The sequence below is a fragment of the Hordeum vulgare genome, chromosome 6H, assembly GCF_904849725.1.
Source record: "Hordeum vulgare subsp. vulgare chromosome 6H, MorexV3_pseudomolecules_assembly, whole genome shotgun sequence".
NCBI classification, from domain to species: Eukaryota; Viridiplantae; Streptophyta; class Magnoliopsida; order Poales; family Poaceae; genus Hordeum; species Hordeum vulgare.
The window spans coordinates 487,239,031-487,258,886 of NC_058523.1; the positions used below are offsets into that span (position 1 = coordinate 487,239,031).

Below are 19,856 nucleotides of genomic sequence, written 5' to 3' on the forward strand. Positions count from 1 at the left end.
GAATTTGTAGACAAAACTAATATGAACTTCTTTTTTTATCGGAATGGAGGTTATCAGTATAGTTTGGCTAGTAGGTTCCGTGGAAGGTTGACAGAGGTATATTTTGTGTGTTCATCTCGCTGGCAAGGTTGGTACGTGATACCATTGTACTTTGTTTCAAATATCTAAATTCCCAGGTATAGATGTAAATGAAAGCTAGGGCGATTTTGTAACGGTTGAGACAGCGAGGCATAAAATTCTTTCTGTGTTACATTGACCTGGTGTATGAATTGTGACAGAGTTGTATTACGTTGGTGCAATGTAAGTGAATTATTTTCTATTGAAAGATATTGATTTTTATGAGTGTTGTGACTAAGCATAACAGCTGGATCTTTAAAAGTTAACCTTGTTTATGTTTGATCCGAGATCAACTGTAAATCAATTTCTGCCATACGCTGGTAAATTATTTCCCATTGCATTACGTATAGGGCCAGTTTTTTTGACTCAATTTTGGAGAATTACTGTCCGGAAAATTACAATTACAAAAGAACTCCTTCCCCTGGAATCATCTGGGAATTACCAGAATCAGTCCATTTCAGAATTGTGGGAACCTGTCAATTCTTGTAATTCTAACCAGCCCCTCGAAAGAAAACCTTTCGTTTGGAACTCATATCCATTGAACAACCAAATTACACTATGGTCAAACCGCTACAAAGCCAAAACGAGCCCTCCGCTCTCCCCCTCACTCCTGCTCCCCGTGCTCATCCCACCCCAGCGCTGTCGTCACCCTACTCCGCCATCCTTGACCTCGTCAGATCCGTTGGCGGGAGGCTTTTGCGCCGTTGCTCGAGACCGGCCGCCCCTTCTCCTCGCCATGCTGCCACTTCTTGACGACGGCTGTCACCCTAATCCGCCGCCCCAGACCCTGGCCTCGGCCTCGTTAGATCCGTCGCCTGTGCCGCTGCCCAAGACCGACTGTCCCTTCTCCTCTCCTTTCTGTCGGGTCGCCACTTCCAGGATTTGCAGCTTGTTTTTGTTTTCATATTAGACATAAACTGTTAGAAATAATTCAGTGTTTGCGATTCATCAAACATTTCAACTTAAGGGCGTTTGAGACATTTTAACACACAACTCATACAACAATTACATGCTAGAATCACAGAAAAGAACTGAAAAGAACTGTCCCATAGCCCGATTGCTTCGTGAAAGTTTTTTCTTATTGCCTGATTTCTCCATGAAAGTTTTTTCCATAAGTTGATGTAGTGAGAACCAGGGCTTCACAAACCTTTTAGGCATGGGGTCTTGACGACATAGGGCTGTTGCAAAACCGTCCCGCCGAGCTGGCAAACCAATACTTTCAGGCAGGCCATCAAGAAGATAATCTCAAGCTCAGCACTGACAAGCTCCTTAGTGACCTCCCTCTCTCACTTGTCCTTGACGGGTGGCGGCGCGCATGCTGTTAGGTAGAGCGTCGCGGACTGGGAGCAGTGTTTTGCTTCCGGGAGCATATGCTCCCGGGTAAACAGTAATGCGAAAAAAGTATGAAATGTTTTTTTAAAAATTTAATTTTTTTTGTAGATGATTGTATTAGTGTCACAAACATGCATGATAATTTTTGTGCGATAAGGTGCAGCGGTGTTTCGTCAGGAAAAAAACAAACAAATTTAGGATGACATTTTGGGGTAACTTTTGATGTTCGATTTGTTTTTTTTTTTGCACAAGCCAAAATGTTTTACCTTTTTGCCTCAGAATTTGCAGGTAACATTTGGATGTGACAAAATACACAAATAAATTTTGTCTTGATTTTTTTGTCATGTCAAACTTTTTTTTTGGCCCCGGGAGCCGAATTGCATTTCCGGTGGCGGACCATCATTCTGAAGTCAACATTGTGTCAACTTTGTCGACATCCTTTCATGTATGTAGTTACCCCATGTGGTTACTTCATGTAATTATCAATTTTATCATTGTGGTAACCCTGTAGTCTATAAAAGGAGATCATGGTGACCTTTTGAAGGCTCGACTCCTTGTTGATTTTGCATGTGTAGCCGCACTTCCCGAGCATCTTGCCGGCAAGTAGCACTTCTTGTAACTTGGACTTTCATTCACATAATCCATAAGTACAGGGCGTGGGGTATTATACCGTAGGGTGGCCCAAACCTGTCTAAATCAATGAAAAAGAGTAGTGTGTTATAGCGTCGCTGATAGCCATAGTATACTCGGAATTGGCTCGTTAAATAAATATGTGTACAACGCCTCGTTAATAGCATGCTGCCAATAGACCAAGGGGAAAAATAGCACACTGCCAAAAAAACAAAACCCTCTGTTTGTATTGATTGTTGGTTCCGCTATTTGTGCACGACGATTCCCATAATCGAACTGCAAAGGGGCCCTTTGCTGGTCCCATAGATTGTCAAATCTCGACATAAGTAGTATACTAAGAGGATCTCCAATGGATGATGCAAATTGCGAGATTGTTACGGGGGCATTTGGCAGGGATCCCAATAGCATGGGATGCCATTTGGCAGGTCATCGAGAATTGGCCAGGAGTGGTGATGGTGAAGTTTCAACCAGGGCGATTGTGTTCCTGCAGCAGCCTTTTTTGTTTTTCAGCGAGGAAATTTCGGTCGGGGCGATTTGGTTCACACGGCAGCCTTTTCATTTTTGCAACATCTTCTAGAGGTATTGCAAATATGCAACCATTGCAGCAAATTTTAGGGGCTTAATGTAATGTATCTTGGGCATCATATAGATATACAAGACACCTACTGCAGTTTTTGGGCACATCATCTTTTAGAGATGCTCTAACAATAAGGGTTCTAACAAGAAGGGTTGAAAGAAGCACTAGACTTGATACTCAAGAATCATGACTTATAAACTGGAGCGGAGGAAGTATCAATGTACAAGAAAGTACTCAGAACACTTGTAATAAGTATTAAACCATGGTCTTCAAACAGAGATAAAGTGCAATCAGTTTACAAGTGCAGAGGTACTCAGTTTTTCTCTGAAGACAACACAATCCATTGTTTCAGTGTGCACACACGCGAAATTGACGAGCTGCATGCATAGGTCCAGCACACTGGAACACTCGTACGAACCTTAATTAGCCAGGGCCGACCTTTGGGATATCATAGTGCTCACTAAGATTTGCCAGGTACTGGTTGAAGTCCTGGATTCGGTCCCTGTGCGACTTGTCGGCCACCTTGGCCAGCTTGTGTACGTCGATCTTCTGCTTCTGTTCAATGTAACGCCTCTCGGCTGGAGTGAGGTGGTCATAATCAGCTTGTGCATTCCCTTCGTCTCCCAGCTTGTGAGCTTCACTGAACTCATTGTCAGGGTCACCTGGCAATTCAGAGCTTCCACCTGAAGAATAACCATTGAGTTAGATGTGATATATATTCAGCAGAAAGCAGTTTTAGATTGTAAAGAGTTCTGTAACACACACAAGACAGACACATAAAAGATTGTAAAAACACAAAACAGTCAAGTTGTTGGGCAAATGGACAAAGCATACCAAGTTTGAATACATACAATCAAGTACATAGGGCAACTACTCTCGAGGTTCAACCACTCAGCAAATCAACATAAGCACTGTGCCATTTCAAAGTGACAAGTTCCTATTTGATAGGCTCCGCTTTGTCCAATTTAGTCTAATTGCCCCAACTTGGAAGACTATTTTCATAAAGGCTAGTCCGGAAGCCAAGATGTTAGCATCTTCTATCTAGTGAATTTGACTACCTTTAGTCCAAGGGTCAAACACATTCACTGTAGAGTACTGAAACTAACAAGCACCACCAACAAAAGACACAAGATCTATTTCTTATTAGTTCGAAATTAGCTTTAGCACACACAGATACAACCTCTAATCCCACTTAACAGCTATAACATTATTATAGTCGCTCAAGTAACAGCACTACAATTCTTTTGTCTATTCCTACTGTATTTTTTGCCAAATCAAATAAGAAATCATGTCAGCAAAACAGTCAACCAGCTACAAAGCACAAACTACGAAGTATCAAAAAGTATACCCCAACTGGCGCCAAGTATACATAGGGAAGCAAAGTTGCATATTAAACAAGTAAATATTTGTGTTATGATCATCCATAATAATTGCGTGGACATATAGAACAAACAACGAGCATTTAGACAATGGCCATCTTATCAATTAACTAACCATCAGATGGCTCAAAAGCATATCCATGTTTAGAGCGCAACAAAACTAGCATAGTACCAGCCATAGCACACACTAATGCTCATCGACACACGGTTATTTTAGCAATATATTCCATGCCGTGGGCATAAATAACATAACAAGCAAAACATCGTTTAGACAACAGTGATCTATCAATGAGCTAACCAGCAGATGGGTTAAATCAATCGTTTAGACTTCAGAGTGCAACAAATCGGTCATGATACCAACCCTAACATAATGTTCAGTCAAAATAAAATCACGTTAGCAATCTGAACGGATGTGCGGCAATTTCGGTGTGGAAACGAGCAGTACCTTCGCGGGGCTCGCCGTGCTCGCCTTGAGAGGACTCCTCGCGGCGGTGCTTCTTCTTATTCTTCTTCTTGACTCCGCCCTCCTTGACATCCAGCGGCTTCCCCTTCAGCTTGAGCTTCCCCCCGACGACGTTCTGGTACTCCGACATCTCGCTGCAAATATCAAAGACCAAACAAATTCGAAGCGAAATTAGATCCGATATCACGATGGTTTGCGGGGCAGAGATTTGTAGATTGAAAGCGGCGGCGACGCGGGAAGCTAGGGCTTACACTGCGTTGCAGGAGGAGTCGATTCGCGTGAGTCCCCGATCCGCGCCGATCCGGTGGAGGATGGCACGGGGAGGAGGACGAGGAGGAGTTCGAGGCGCTCCGGCGGAAGGCTCCGCTGCGCCGGCGACGGTCGAGGGCTCGGCGGCGGCCGATTTGGGTTCGGGATTTTAACCTTTTTTCTGAGACACGGTTGGGGATTTTAACGGTGCGAGGCCGCCAGGGTCGGGGCTGCTTTGGTCGGCATCATCTTTTACCGTTGGGTTTTTTTTTTTTTTTTTAGTAACCACATATTTCATTAATCGAAAAACAAGTTACAATAAGCAACACACGTGGAAACTAAAAGATAAACTAGGATAAAATGATTATCCTGAATTTGCAGATTAAATCCTAAAAGATCGAGAAATACAAAACGATCCTTAGGATTTTCTGCAACCACCGTAGCGAACGGCCACCGCCCAACTCCAGCGCCGCCGAGGCGAACGCCGGAAGAGACGCCGAGCCTCCACCATCCCAAGGTCCGAAAAAGCACCATCGCCAACGAGGCTTTGTGAGTCGATGAACAGGCCCGCTGCACGCAGCAAGGCACATGTCGCTGTGGCACGTCGACCGGGGGACGTCCCCGTGTTGTCTTGGACCAAGATTTGTCGTCTCCCATCGACGAAGTCGGAGAGGAACGACAGATCCACCACCTCCGGACCGGCATCCTCGCTCCAGAAGAACCACCTCACCCGGCCGCCAGCGCCATCGCGAATAACCACGAACGCCAGCGACAGACCGAGAAACTGATCTCGCCAGATCTGAAGAACGACGAGAAGACCAAGCTGCCGATCTGAAGGACCGAGCAACACACGTTGCCATCAACTCCGAGACGCCGCCGTGAAGGTCGCCGACGGTGTGGGAATAGAGTTGAGGTAGATTTATTTACCCGGACGCCGCTCCCACCACCCCAACGGCGTCCCCAGAACACACTAGGCCAACCCTAACTACAAGCCCGCGCCGCAGCGCCGTGGTCCCCACCTCCTCACGTCGCCGGAGTGGGCAACGGAGGAGGCAGGGACCGGTGGCGGCCGGTGTCGCTGGGGGCAGTTGGGTTCGCCTCCCGATCGCCTTTTCTCGCGCCCCTCCAACCGTCCACTAGCCGCACTCTCTCACCGTTGGGTCTTGTTGCTGCTCTTCAGGGCTGGGATTTTTTTATTCTCAAAAGAAAAGAGTGGAGTTTTTTTAGCCGAACTCGGAGCTAGAGTTGGGCTAGGTGGGCCACTTGGAACGAAGCCCAATTTACCACGTTACGCGAGCCCACGGAACTTTTGACATAATAAATGCATCAAAAGTCAAAGAACTCTAACTGTGTTGATTTTTTGCATTAAAGAAAAATACCAAAAATAATTAAGAAAGGAGCATTAAGATCCACATGGGTTTTAGAATTGATTCATACTAACATATGTAGACCCCATAATGTTAAGCATGTGGATGATTTTTGATTCATTCATCCATTACATTGACATACGACTTTTCCCGCTAGGGGTATATTTATCCCATACGCGATCGATCTGAAGCTTTTGAGAACTTTAAGGTCCATAAAGCCAAGGTTGAAAATCTATTGAACACAAAAATTAAAGTTGTATGGTCTGATCGTGGTGTCATCGTTTTCTCATGACACATGCCATGAGGTGGCTTATCGAACATGGTTGGGGCCGGAAGAACGCAAACGGGCTCCGGAGATGGGATTGGGGACTGATACGTCTCAAACGTATCTATAATTTTTGATGGTTTCATGCTGTTATCTTATCAACTTTGGATGTTTTATGTACCTTTTACATCTTTTTTGGGACTAACTTATTAATTCAGTGCCAAGTGCCAGTTCCTATTTTTTCTGTGATTTTGGCTCTTTTCAGATTTGATTTTGGAACGGAGTCCAAACGGAATAAAATCCCCGAAATGATTTTTTCCCGAACGAAAGAAGATCAGGGGGCCTGTGGGCCAAGCCACGAGGGCTACAAGGAGCCCACAAGCCCCCACTCCGCAACCAGGGGGGAGGCGGCGGTGGGCAGGCTTGTGGCCTCCCTCGCGCCCCCTGACCTAGATCTTGCGCCTATATATTCCCTAAAAATCAGAAAAAATCAAGGGAGCCTCGAAAATACTTTTCCGCCGCCGCAAGCTTCCGTTTCCATGAGATCTCATCTAGAGACTCTTCCCGGTGCCCTGCCGGAGAGGAATTTGGAGTTGGAGGGCTTCTTCATCATCATCATCGCCCCTCCAATGACTCATGAGTAGTTCACTTCAGACCTACGGGTCCGTAGTTAGTAGCTAGATGACTTCTTCTCTTTCTTGGATCTTCAATACAAAGTTCTCCATGATCTTCATGGAGATCTATCCGATGTAATCTTCTTTGGCGGTGTGTTTGTCGAGATCCGATGAATTGTGGATTTGTGATCAAATTATCTATGATATATATTTGAGTCTTTGCTGATTTCTTATATGCATGATTTGATATCCTTGTAAGTCTCTCCGAGTCTTGGGTTTTGTTTAGCCAACTAGATCTATGATTCTTGCAATGGGAGAAGTGCTTGGTTTTGGGTTCTTACCATGTGGTGACCTTTCCCAGTGACAGTAGGGGTAGCAAGGCACACATTGAGTAGTTGCCATCAAGGGTAACAAGGTGGGCTCTGTCGTTGATATGAGATTGTCCATCTACATCATGTCATCGTGCTTAAGGCGTTACTCTTTCTTTTGGACTTAATACACTAGATGCATGCTGGATAGCGGTCGACGTGTGGAGTAATAGTAGTAGATGCAGAAAGTATCGGTCTACTTGTTTTGGACGTGATGCCTATAGATATAATCATTGCCATAGATGACGTCACGACTTTGCGCGGTTCTATCAATTGCTCGACAGTAATTTAATCACCCACCGTCTACTTGCTTTCATGAGAGAAGCCACTAGTAAACGCTACGGCCCCCGGGTCTATTCACACCTATCGTTTCCACTTTCGCTTTTACTTTGCTTTGTTACTTTGTTGCTTGCAGTTCTCACTTGGCAAACAATCTATAAGGGATTGACAACCCCTTCATAGCGTTGGGAGCAAACTTTTTGTGTTTGTGCAGGCTCTTGTGATACTCCTCCACTCGATCGATACCTTGGTTCTCAAACTGAGGGAAATACTTACCACCGCTACGCTACATCACCCTTTCCGCTTCGAGGGAACACCAACGCAAGGATCCAAGGCCACGGGGGAAATCCTTTGCATATTTGCCTAGGAAGTCCTTTAAGGCATAGCTGTAGCAGAAGGATTCCTGGTGCCGTCGACACACCTATTTCTGGCGCCATTGGAAGGTCTTTTGTTGCAGTAGCAGAAGTATTTCTGGCGCCGTTGCCGGGGAGGAGAGATCAAGATCTATCCAAGTAGGTCTCACAAACTCATCTCCTGCATTTACTTTTTTGCCTGTTGCCTCTCGTTTTCCTCTCCCCACTTCACATTTTCCGTTTTTGTTTGCCTTTCTCCTTTGTCGTTTTCTTTTGCCCTTTGCACTCTCTCTTCCTGCTCGTTTGTGTGTGAGATAGTCTATCAATGGCTAGACCCACCACTCCAAACGATACCCCTGAAAATGAAGTTCTCAATTTCAGGCAGAATGAGGAAGAAAATTTGAAGGACGCTTGGTACAGGATTTGCAATGCTCAAAGTAGATCTACTTGTAAGCAATCCACTACCGTTCTTCTTCGCAGTTTCTATGTTGGAATTTCTCCTTGGAATAGGTATATCCTTGATACCATTGTAGGCGGGAACTTTTTGGGGAGCCATACTGTTGACTCCTATAGAGCTATCATGAATTTGGTAGGCTCACCCCCGCTCATGGTTAATGGAACTACCTTGACCTTGGAACACGTGATGCAAAGGCTTGACGCTATTGAAAACAAAATTGCCACAGTTGAACTTATTGAGGGTTTGGATAGAAAGATCCACAATCAAATTACTCAGTACGGATCCAAAGTGGGATTTTTTTAAAAAAATTTAAGAGAGAAGGAACTCATAGTTAATGATTCTTCTAGAATTGGCAAATTAGAAGATGTCATAACCAACTTGGGTTCCGCTTTTGCCGCTGTGCAAAATACTCCAAATCTCACTCTCAAAAAGACGGTCAAGCCTGTTTTTGTTCCTAAAGCTAGTGGTGAGTCATACAATAAAGATGAAGATCTTAAGATGATAAATGATCACACTACTTATGGTTTGAGCACCAAAGATGACTATACGTGATTCCATCACCTTTTGCCTAGCTAAGGGCGTTAAACAAAAGCGCTTGTTGGAAGGCAACCCAACGAATCTATCCTTTTTCTTTCTGTTTTGTGTTTTCCGTACTTTCATAATTCTGTTATGATTGTGTTTTTTGTGTTTCTTTTGCGTTTGTGCCAAGCAAAACCGTTATGATTAGTCTCGGGGATGATCGTTTGGTCATGCTGGAAAAGAAGAAACTTTATGCTCACGAAAAGAATTTTCATTTTGTTTCTGTAAGAGCTTTTGAGTTGATTCTTTTTTATTCTGATTTATACACAAATTCTTCATACTGTCCTAAGTTTTAAGAATTTTTGAAGTACCAGAGGTATACAAAATATACAGATTTCTACAGACTGGTCTGCTGTTAACAGATTCTGTTTTTGTTGTGTTGGTCGCTTATTTTGATGAAACTATGGATAGTATCGGGGGTTATTAGCCATGGAAGATTGAAAGTACAGTAATCCAACATCAGCACAAGTAGAATTTAAGGTTGCTACAGTACCTAAGGAAGTGGTGGTTTGCTTTCTTGTACTAATGTTATCACGAGTTTCTGTTGAAGTTTCATGTTGTGAAGTTTTCAAGTTTTGGGTGAAGTTCTTATGGACAAAGAGATAAAGAGTGGCAAGATATCAAGATTGAGGATTCCCAAGGCACCCCAAGAGATTCAAGGATGTCGTAAAATCCTAAGCTTGGGGATGCCCCGGGAAGGCATCCCCTCTTTCGTCTTCAATCCATCGGTAACGTTACTTGGGGCTATATTTTTATTCACCACATGTTATGTGTTTTTGCTTGGAGCGTCTTGTATCGTAGGAGTCTTTTATTTTTGTTGTGTCACAATCATCCTTGCTGCACACCTAGAGAGATAGACATGCACACACCGTGATTTTGTCGAGCTTCACTTATATCTTTTGGTAGACAATTCAGCTCACATGTGCTTCACTTATATCTTTTGAGCTAGATACTTTTGCTCTATGTGCTTCACTTATATCTTTTAGAGCACAGCGGTGCGTGACTTGGTAGTTGATCTATGCTTTGAAAGTAGTCTCAAAAGGGGTAATTATCCAAAGGGATACGAAAATTTCCACCTTCATGTGCATTAAATAGTTAGAGAAGTTTGATTCATCTCAATTAGTTTTGAGTTTTGGTTACGCTAATATTGAAGTCATGCTAGTAAGGTGTTGTGGATCTAGACATACTTGTGTTGAAGTTAGTGATTCCCGTAGCATGCATGTATGGTGAACCGCTATGTGATGAAATCTGAGCATGATTAGTCTATTGATTGTCATCCTTTGCGTGGCGGTCGGGATCGCGCGATGGTTTGTACCTACTAACCCTTCCCCTAGGAGTATGCGTTGAATACTTTGTTTCGATTACTAATAAAACTTTTGCAACAAGTATATGAGTTCTTCATGACTAATGTTGAGTCCATGGTTTAGATGCACTTTCACCTTCCACCATCACTATCTTCTTAGTGCCGTGCAACTTTCGTCGGTGCACAAAACCCACCATTAGCCTTCCTCAAAATAGCCACCATACCTACCTACAATGGCTTTTTCAAAGTCATTCCGAGATATATTGCCATGCAACTACCACCATGACATGTGCCACCACATCTACATTGCCATTGCACGATCGTAAGATAGCTAGCATGATGTTTCCATTAATGTCTATGCCATGCTAGATCATTGCCACGGTACACTACCGAAGGCATTCCATATAGAGTCATCGTTGCTCTAAGTTTTGAGTTGAAAGTGTGATGATCATCTTGGATGACGCTGTAATTGACGGAATCCTCCAGTCTCTCCCACCAAGCTACAAGGGTTTTGTGCTGAACTACAACATGCAAGGGATGGAGAAGACCATTCCTGAGTTGTACTCGATGCTGAAATCTGCAGAAGTAGAAGTCAAGAAAGTGCATCAAGTGTTGATGGTCAACAAGACCACCAGTTTCAAGAAGGTCAACGGTAATAAGAACTTCAAGAAAGACGACAAAGCCGTTGCCGCGCCCGGTAAGCCAGATGCCGGTAAGAAGAAAAAGAATGGACCCAATCCTGAGACTGAGTGCTTCTATTGCAAGGGAAAAGGTCACTGGAAGCGGAACTGCCCCAAGTACTTAGCGGACAAGAAGGTCGGCAACGTTAAAGGTATATATGATATACATGTTATTGATGTGTACCATACCAGCGCTCATAGTAGCTCCTGGGTATTTGATACCGGTGCTGTTGCTCACATTTGTAACTCAAAGCAGGAACTATGGAATAAGCGGAGGCTGACCAAGGACGAGGTGACGATGCGCATCGGGAATGGCTCCAAGGTTGATGTGATCGCCGTCGGCACACTGCCTCTACATCTACCTTTGGGATTAGTTTTAAACCTTAATAATTGTTATTTAGTTCCAGCTTTGAGCATGAACATTGTATCAGGGTCTTTCTTAATGCGAGACGGCTACTCATTAAAGTCAGAGAATAATGGTTGTTCTATTTATGAGTGATATGTTTTATGGTCATGCTCCGCTGGTGAATGGTTTACTCTTGATGAATCTCGATCGTGATCTCACACATATTCATAGTGTGAATACCAAAATATGCAAAGTTGATAATGATAGTCCCACATACTTGTGGCACTGCCGCCTTGGTCATATCGGTGTTAAGCGCATGAAAAAGCTCCATAGTATTGGACTATTAGATTCTCTTGACTTTGAATCATTTGACACATGCGAACCGTGCCTCATGGGCAAGATGACTAAGACTCCATTCTCAGGAATAATGGAGAGAGCAACTGACTTATTGGAAATAATACATACTGATGTGTGTGGTCCAATGAACGTTGAAGCTCGCAGTGGCTATCGTTATGTTCTCACTCTCACCGATGATTTGAGTAGGTATGGGTATGTCTACTTGATGAAGCACAAATCTGAAACATTTGAAAAGTTCAAGGAATTTCAGAGTGAGGTTGAGAATCAACGTGACAGAAAAATAAAGTGTCTACGATCTGATCGTGGAGGAGAATATTTGAGTCACGAGTTCGGCACACACCTAAGGAAATGTGGAATCGTTTCACAACTGACGCGGCCTGGCACACCGCAACGTAACGGAGTGTCTGAACTTCGTAATCGCACTTTATTAGATATGCTACGATCTATGATGTCTCTTACCGACTTACCACAATCATTTTGGGGATACGCATTGGAAACTGCATCATTCACTTTAAATAGGGCACCGTCTAAATCCGTTGAGACGACACCGTATGAACTATGGTTTGGCAAGAAACCTAAGCTATCGTTTCTAAAAGTTTGGGGCTGCGATGCTTATGTGAAGAAACTTCAGCCAGAAAAGCTCGAACCCAAAGCGGAGAAATGCGTATTTATAGGATACCCTAAGGAAACTATTGGGTATACCTTCTATCTTAGATCCGAAGGTAAAACCTTTGTTGCCAAGAACATATCCTTTCTAGAGAAGGAGTTTCTCTCAAAAGAAGTAAGTGGGAGGAAAGTAGAACTTGATGAGGTAATTACACCCCCCTCGAACCGGAGAGTAGCGCAGCATGGGAAATTGTTCCGGTGGCGCCTACGCCAACTCGAGAGGAAGTTAATGATGATGATCATGAAGCTTCGGATCAAGTTGCTACTGAACCACGAAGGTCCACAAGGGCACGTTCCGCACCAGAGTGGTACGGCAACCGTGTGATGGAAATCATGTTGTTAGACAACGGTGAACCTTCGAACTATAAAGAAGCAATGGCGGGCCCGGATTCCAACAAATGGCTTGAGGCTATGAAATCCGAGATAGGATCCATGTATGAGAACAAAGTATGGACTTTGGTGGACTTCCCCGATGATCGGCGAGCCATAGAGAATAAATGGATCTTCAAGAAGAAGACTGGCGCAAACGGTAATGTGACCGTTTACAAAGCTCGACTTGTCGCAAAGGGTTTTCGACAAATTCAAGGAGTTGACTATGATGAGACTTTCTCCCCGTAGCGAAGCTAAAGTCAGTCCGAATCATGTTAGCAATTGCCGCTTTTCATGATTATGAAATTTGGCAAATGGACGTCAAAACAATGTTCCTTAACGAGTATCTTAAGGAAGAGTTGTATATGATGCAACCAGAATGTTTTGTCGATCCTAAGAGTGCTAACAAGGTATGCAAGCTCCAGCGCTCCATCTATGGGCTGGTGCAAGCATCTTGGAGTTGGAAAATTCGCTTTAATGAGGTGATTAAAACGTTTGGATTCATACAGGTTTATGGAGAAGCGTGTCTGTACAAGAAAGTGAGTGGGAGCTCTGTAGCTTTCCTCATACTCTATGTGGATGACATACTATTGATGGGGAATAATATAGAGCTATTGGAGAGCATAAAGGCCTACTTGAACAATTGTTTTTCACCGAAGGACCTTGGAGAAGTTGCATACATATTAGGCATCAAGATCTATAGAGATAGATCGAGACGCCTCATAGGTCTTTCACAAAGTACATACCTTGACAAGATATTGAAGAAGTTCAATATGGAAAACTCGAAGAAGGGGTTCTTGCCAGTTTTGCAAGGTAAAAGATTGAGTAAGACTCAGTCACCGACCACGACAGCAGATAGAGAGAAGATGAGTACTATCCCCTACGCTTCAGCCGTGGGCTCTCTAATGTATGCCATGTTGTGTACCAGACCTGATATAAACCTTGCCATAAGTTTGGTAGGGAGGTACCAAAGTGATCCCGGTATGGAACACTGGATAGCGGTCAAGAATATCCTTAAGTACCTGAAAAGGACTAAGGAGATGTTTCTCGTTTTTGGAGGTGACGAAGAGCTCGTCGTAAAGGGTTACGCCGATGCTAGCTTCGACACAGATCCGGATGACTCTAAGTCACAGACCGGATACGTGTATGTTTTGAATGGCGGGGCAGTGAGCTGGTGCAGTAGCAAGCAAGACTTCGTGGCAGCATCTACATGTGAAGTGGAGTACATAGCTGCTTCAGAAGCGGCTCATGAAGGGATTTGGATGAAGGAGTTCATCACCGACCTTGGAGTGGTTCCAAGCGCGCCAGGTCCGATGACACTCTTCTGTGATAACACTGGAGCCATTGCCATAGCCAAGGAGCCGAGATCTCATCGGAAGACCAAGCACATCCAACGCCGCTACAACTCCATCCAGGACCAGGTCCAGAGAGGAGTAATAGATATTTGTAAAGTACACACATATCTGAACATTGCATACCCGTTGACTAAACCTCTCTCTCGAGCGAAACATGACCAACACTATAATGCTATGGGTGTTCGATTCATCACAATGTAACTAGATTATTGACTCTAGTGCAAGTGGGAGACTGTTGGAAATATGCCCTAGAGGCAATAATAAAATGGTTATTATCATATTTCCTTGTTCATGATAATTGTCTATTGTTCATGCTATAATTGTATTATCAGAAAACAGTAATACATGTGTGAATAAATAGATCACAATGTGTCCCTAGCAAGTCTCTAGTTGGCTAGCTCGTTGATCAATAGATGATCATGGTTTCCTGATCATGGACATTGGATGTCATTGATAACGGGATCACATCATTAGGAGAATGATGTGATGGACAAGACCCAATCCTAAGCATAGCACTAGATCGTGTTGTTCGTATGCTAAAGCTTTTCTAATGTCAAGTGTCTTTTCCTTCGACTGTGAGATTGTGCAACTCCCGGAAACCATAGGTGTGCTTTGGGTGTATCAAGCGTCACAATGTAACTGGGTGACTATAAAGGTGCACTACGGTTATCTCCGAAAGTGTCTGTTGGGTTGGCACGAATCGAGATCGGGATTTGTCACTCCATATGACGGAGAGGTATCTCTGGTCCCACTCGATAGAACATCATCATGAGCTCAATGTGACTAAGGAGTTAGTCATAGGATGACGTGCTACAGAACGAGTAAAGAGGCTTACCGGTAACAAGATTGAACAAGGTATAGGTATATCGACGATCGAATCTCGGGCAAGTTCTATACCGACAGACTAAGGGAATTGTATACGGGATTGATTGAATCCTTGACATCGTGGTTCATCCGATGAGATCGTCGTGGAACATGTGGGAGCCACCATGGGTATCCAGACCCCGTTGATGGTTATTGGCCGGAGAGGTGTCTCGGTCATGTCTGCATGCCTCCCGAACTCGTAGGATCTACACACTTAAGGTTCGATGAAGCTAGGGTTATAGGGAATTGTTGTACGAGGTTACCGAAGGTAGTTCGGAGTCCCGGATGAGATGACGGACGTCACGAGGAGCTCCGGAATGGTCCGGAGGTAAAGATTGATATATAGGATGGATGGTTTTGGACGTCGGAAATGTTTCGGGCACCACCGGCAAAGTGTCGGGACCACCGGAAGGGTTCCGGAGGCCCACCGGGAGAGGCCACCAGCCCCAGGAGGCTACATGGGACAAGTGTGAGAGGGAACCAGCCCCTGGGTGGGCTGGTGCGCCCCCACACCCAGCCCATGGCGCCTAAGAAGGGGAAGGGGGGAACCCTAGCGCAGGTGGGCCTAAGGCCCACCAGGGGGTGCGCCACCCCCTCCTCCCCTCCTGGCCGCCAACCCTCCCCCCATCTAGGGCTGCCGCACCCCTTAGGGGTGGGAACCCTAAGGGGGGGCGCCACCCTCCCTTCCCCCTATATATAGCGGGGGTTTTGGCCATTGGAGATACGCAATTTAATCTCTCTCTCGGCGCAGCCCTGCTCCTCTTCTTCCTCCTCTCCCACGGTGCTTGGTGAAGCCCTGCCGGGAGACCTCGTTGCTCCATCGCCACCATGTTGTTGTGCTGCCGGAGCTCTTCCCCAACCTCTCCGTCCTCCTTGCTGGATCAAGGTGCCGGAGACGTCACCGGGCTGCACGTGTGTTGAACGCGGAGGTGCCGTGGTTCGGCACTAGATCAGAATCACACCGCGATCTAAATAGCCGCGAGTACGACTCCATCAACCGCGTTCTAGCAACACTTCTGCTTAGCGATATTCAAAGGTATGAAGATGCAGTCTCCCCTCTCTTGTTGCTGGCCTCTCAATAGGAAGATCTGAATATGGCGTAGGAAAATTTTGATTTTTGCTACGTTACCCTACAAATATGCAAGTTGCTATTTAACTTTCTCCAAGGACCACCTCGGTCAAATCTGATTCAACTAAAGTTGAAGAAACATGCACCTGTCAGTCATCTTTATGCAACAAGTTGCATGTTAGTCGCTGAAACCGGTCTCTCGTAAGCGTACAAGTAATGTTGGTCCGGGCCGCTTCAATCCAACAATACTGTCGAATCAAGAAAAGACCAAGGAGGGCAGCAAATTGAACATCAATAGCCACAAACTATTTTATGTTCTACTTGAGATATCATCTACGGATAGACCTAGCTCATGATGGCACTGATCGGGGACATTGCATGGGAAACAAAAAAATTCCTACGCACATGCAAGAGCTATCCATGGTGATGATCATCTACGAGAGGGGAGATCGGATCCACATACCCTTGTAGATCGCTAAGCGGAAGCGTATATAACACGGTTGATGTAGTGGAACATCTTCGCGATCGAAATCGCAGTCCGTCCCGCGATCTCATCACGATCCGTCCCGCGATCCCATCACGATCCATCCCGATCTAGTGCCGGACGGATGTCACCTCCGCGTTCAGCACACGTACAGCTCGATGACGATCCCCGCCTTCTTGATCCAGCAAGCGGGCGGAGAGGTAGATGAGTTCTCCAACACGACGGCGTGGTGGTGGTGGTGGTGGACAATCCAGCAGGGCTTCACCAGGCGTTGCAGAACTAATCTGGAGGAGAAAACGATCTAGAGAGAGAGAGAGGTTAGGGCTAATTAGGGGTTAGGGCTGCCTCTAATTCCTCTAGTATATATAGGAGGGAGGGAGGGGAGTAGGCAGCCTCAAAGCCTCAAGGTTTGGCCGAAATTGGAGGTGGAGGAGTCCACTTCCAATCCTACTCCAAGTAGGACTCCTCCCACTTGGAATATTCCTCCTCTCCCTTTTGGGATTCCCCCGTCTTTGCTCCTTGGCCGAAATAGGCCATCTTGGCCTGGCCACACCAGCCCTTGGGTTGGTGCACCACCTTTAGGCCTATTAGGTTCTCTCCCGGGTGGGTGGCCCCTCCCGGTAAAACCCCGGAACCCATTCGTCACTCCCGGTACTTTACCGGTAATGCCCGAAAACTTTCCGGAAGCAAAATGAAACTTTCCTATATATCAATCTTTACCTCCGGACCATTCCGGAGCCCCTCGTGACGTCCGTGATCTCATTCGAGACTCTGAACTACTTTCGGTTAACAAACACACATAACTTAATAATACCAAAATGTCACCGAACCTTAAGTGTGCAGACCCTGCGGGTTCGAGAACTATGTAGACATGACCTGACACACTCTACGGTCAATAACCAATAGTGGGACCTGGATGCCCATATTGGCTCCTACATATTCTATGAAGATCTCTATCGGTTGAACCTCTATGTCAAGGATTCAGTTAATCCCGTATGATGTTCCCTTTGTCCTTCGGTATGTTACTTGCCCGAGATTCGATCGTCGGCATCTCTATACCTAGTTCAATCTCGTTACCGGCAAGTCTCTTTCCTCGTTCCATGATACAAGATCCCGTGACTAACTCCTTAGTCACATTGCTTGCAAGGCTTATTGTGATGTTGTATTACCGAGTGGGCCCTGAGATACCTCTCTGTCACATGAGTGACCAATCCTGTCTTGATTCACGCCAACCCAACATACACCTTCAAAGATACCCGTAGAGCACCTTTATAGTCACCCAATTACGTTGCGATGTTTGATACACACAAGGTATTCCTCCAGTGTCCGGGAGTTGCATGATCTCATGGTCATAGGAACGGATACATTGACATGCAGTAAACAATAACAATAAACTGTCACGATCATATGCTACGTTCATAGTTTGTGTCTTGTCCATCACAACATTCTCCTAATGATGTGATCCCGTTATCAAGTGACAACACTTGTCTATGGCCAGGAAACCTTGACCATCTTTGATCAACGAGCTAGTCAACTAGAGGCTCACTAGGGACAATGTGTTGTCTATGTATCCACACATGTATTTGAGTTTCCAATCAATACAATTCTAGCATGAATAATAAACGATTATCATGAACAAGAAAATATAATAATAACCAATTTGTTATTGCCTCTAGGGCATATTTCCAAAAGTCTCCCACTTGCACTAGAGTCAATAATCTAGTTCACATCACTATGTGATTCTAATGAATCTAACACCCATACAGTTCCGGGGTTCGATCATGTCTTGCTTGTGAGAGAGGTTTTTAGTCAACGGGTCTGAACCTTTCAGATTCGTGTGTGCTTTACGTTGCTACCACACGCCATTTGGAACTATTCCAAATGACTGCTCCATTATACGAATCTAGTTTACTACTCAGACTCATCCAGATTAGTGTCAAAGCTTGCATCGACGTAACCCTTACAATGAACTCTTTTATCACCTCCATAACCGAGAAAAAAAAATCCTTAGTCCACCAGTTACTAAGGATAACTTTTGACCGCTGTCCACTAATCCATTCCTGGATCACTTCTGTACCCCTTGACAGATTCATGGCAAGGCACACATCAGGTGCGGTACACAACATAGCATACTATAGAGCCTATGGCTAAGGCATAGGGGACGACCTTCGTCCTTTCTCCTTTTTCTGCCGTGGTCGAGCTTTGAGTCTTACTCAAATTCACACCTTACAACATAGCCAAGAACTCCTTCTTTCACTTATCTATTTTGAACTCCTTCAAAATCTTGTCATAGTATGTATTCATTTGAAAGTTCTATTAAGCGTTTTGATCTATCTCTATGGATCTTGATGCTCAATGTTCAAGTAGATCAATCCAGGTTTTCCTTTGAAAAACATTTTTGAAACAACCCTATATGCTTTCCAAAAATTCTACATCATTTTTGATCAAAAATATGTCAATCACATATACTAATCAGAAATTCTATAGTGCTCCCACTCACTTCCTTGGAAATACAAGTTTCTCATAAACCTTGTATAAACCCAAAAGCTTTGATCATCTCATCAAAGCATATATTCCAACTCCGAGATGCTTGCTCTAGACCATACAAGGATCGTTGGAGCTTGCATACTTGTTAGCATCCTTAGGATCGACAAAACCTTCTGGTTGTACCACATACAACCTTTCCTCAAGGAAACCGTCGAGGAAACAATGTTTTGACATCCTATCTGCAAGATTTCATAAATAATGCAGAAACTGCTAACATAATTCCAATAGACTTTTAGCATCACTACGAGTGAGAGTCTTATCATATTCAACTCTTTGAACTTGTCGGAAACATCTTTGCGACAAGTCGATTTTTCTTAATGGTGACTTTTCACCATCATCGTTTGTCTTCCTTTTAAAGATCCATCTGTACTTAACAGTCTTACGACCATCAAGTAGTTCTTCGAAAGTCCACACTTTGTTTTCATACGTGGATCCTCTCTCGGATTTCATGGCCTCCAGCCATTTGTCGGAATCCGGGACCATCATCGCTTCTCCATAGCTTGTAGGTTCATTGTTGTCCAACAACATGACCTCCAAGACAGGGTTACCGTCGCTTATACATAGCTTGTAGGTTCATTGTTGTCCAACAACATGACCTCCAGTGGCGTCACTGTTGGAATTATGCCCTAGAGGCAATAATAAATATAATCATTATTATAATTCCTGTATCAAGATAATCGTTTATTATCCGTGCTATAGTTGTATTGAATGAAGACTTATATACATGTGTGGATAAATAGACAAAACAATGTCCCTAGCAAGCCTCTAGTTGGCTAGCCAGTTGATC

At 44.5% G+C, this 19,856-nt stretch overlaps 1 protein-coding gene across 1 annotated transcript; it reads right to left on the reverse strand.

The window, feature by feature from the left end:
• Positions 1-2,887: 2,887 nt before the first annotated feature.
• LOC123402986 (protein FAM32A-like) lies at positions 2,888-4,964 on the reverse strand. Its single transcript, XM_045096959.1, has 3 exons — positions 4,750-4,964; positions 4,481-4,632; positions 2,888-3,339 (listed from the first exon to the last, which is right to left on the reverse strand). The coding sequence occupies exons 2-3, from the start codon at positions 4,626-4,628 to the stop codon at positions 3,080-3,082; spliced, it is 408 nt and encodes a 135-aa protein (XP_044952894.1). The 5' UTR covers positions 4,629-4,632; positions 4,750-4,964; the 3' UTR covers positions 2,888-3,079.
• Positions 4,965-19,856: the final 14,892 nt, after the last annotated feature.

What these genes read in the sequence shown, in the direction of transcription:
- LOC123402986 (XM_045096959.1), bottom strand. Translation starts at nt 4,628, where the DNA reads ATGTCGGAGTACCAGAACGTCGTCGGGGGGAAGCTCAAGCTGAAGGGG. An exon ending in GCACGGCGAGCCCCGCGAAG is followed by an intron (nt 3,340 to 4,480) that starts GTACTGCTCGTT and finishes GTTATTCTTCAG; the next exon opens with GTGGAAGCTCTGAATTGCCA.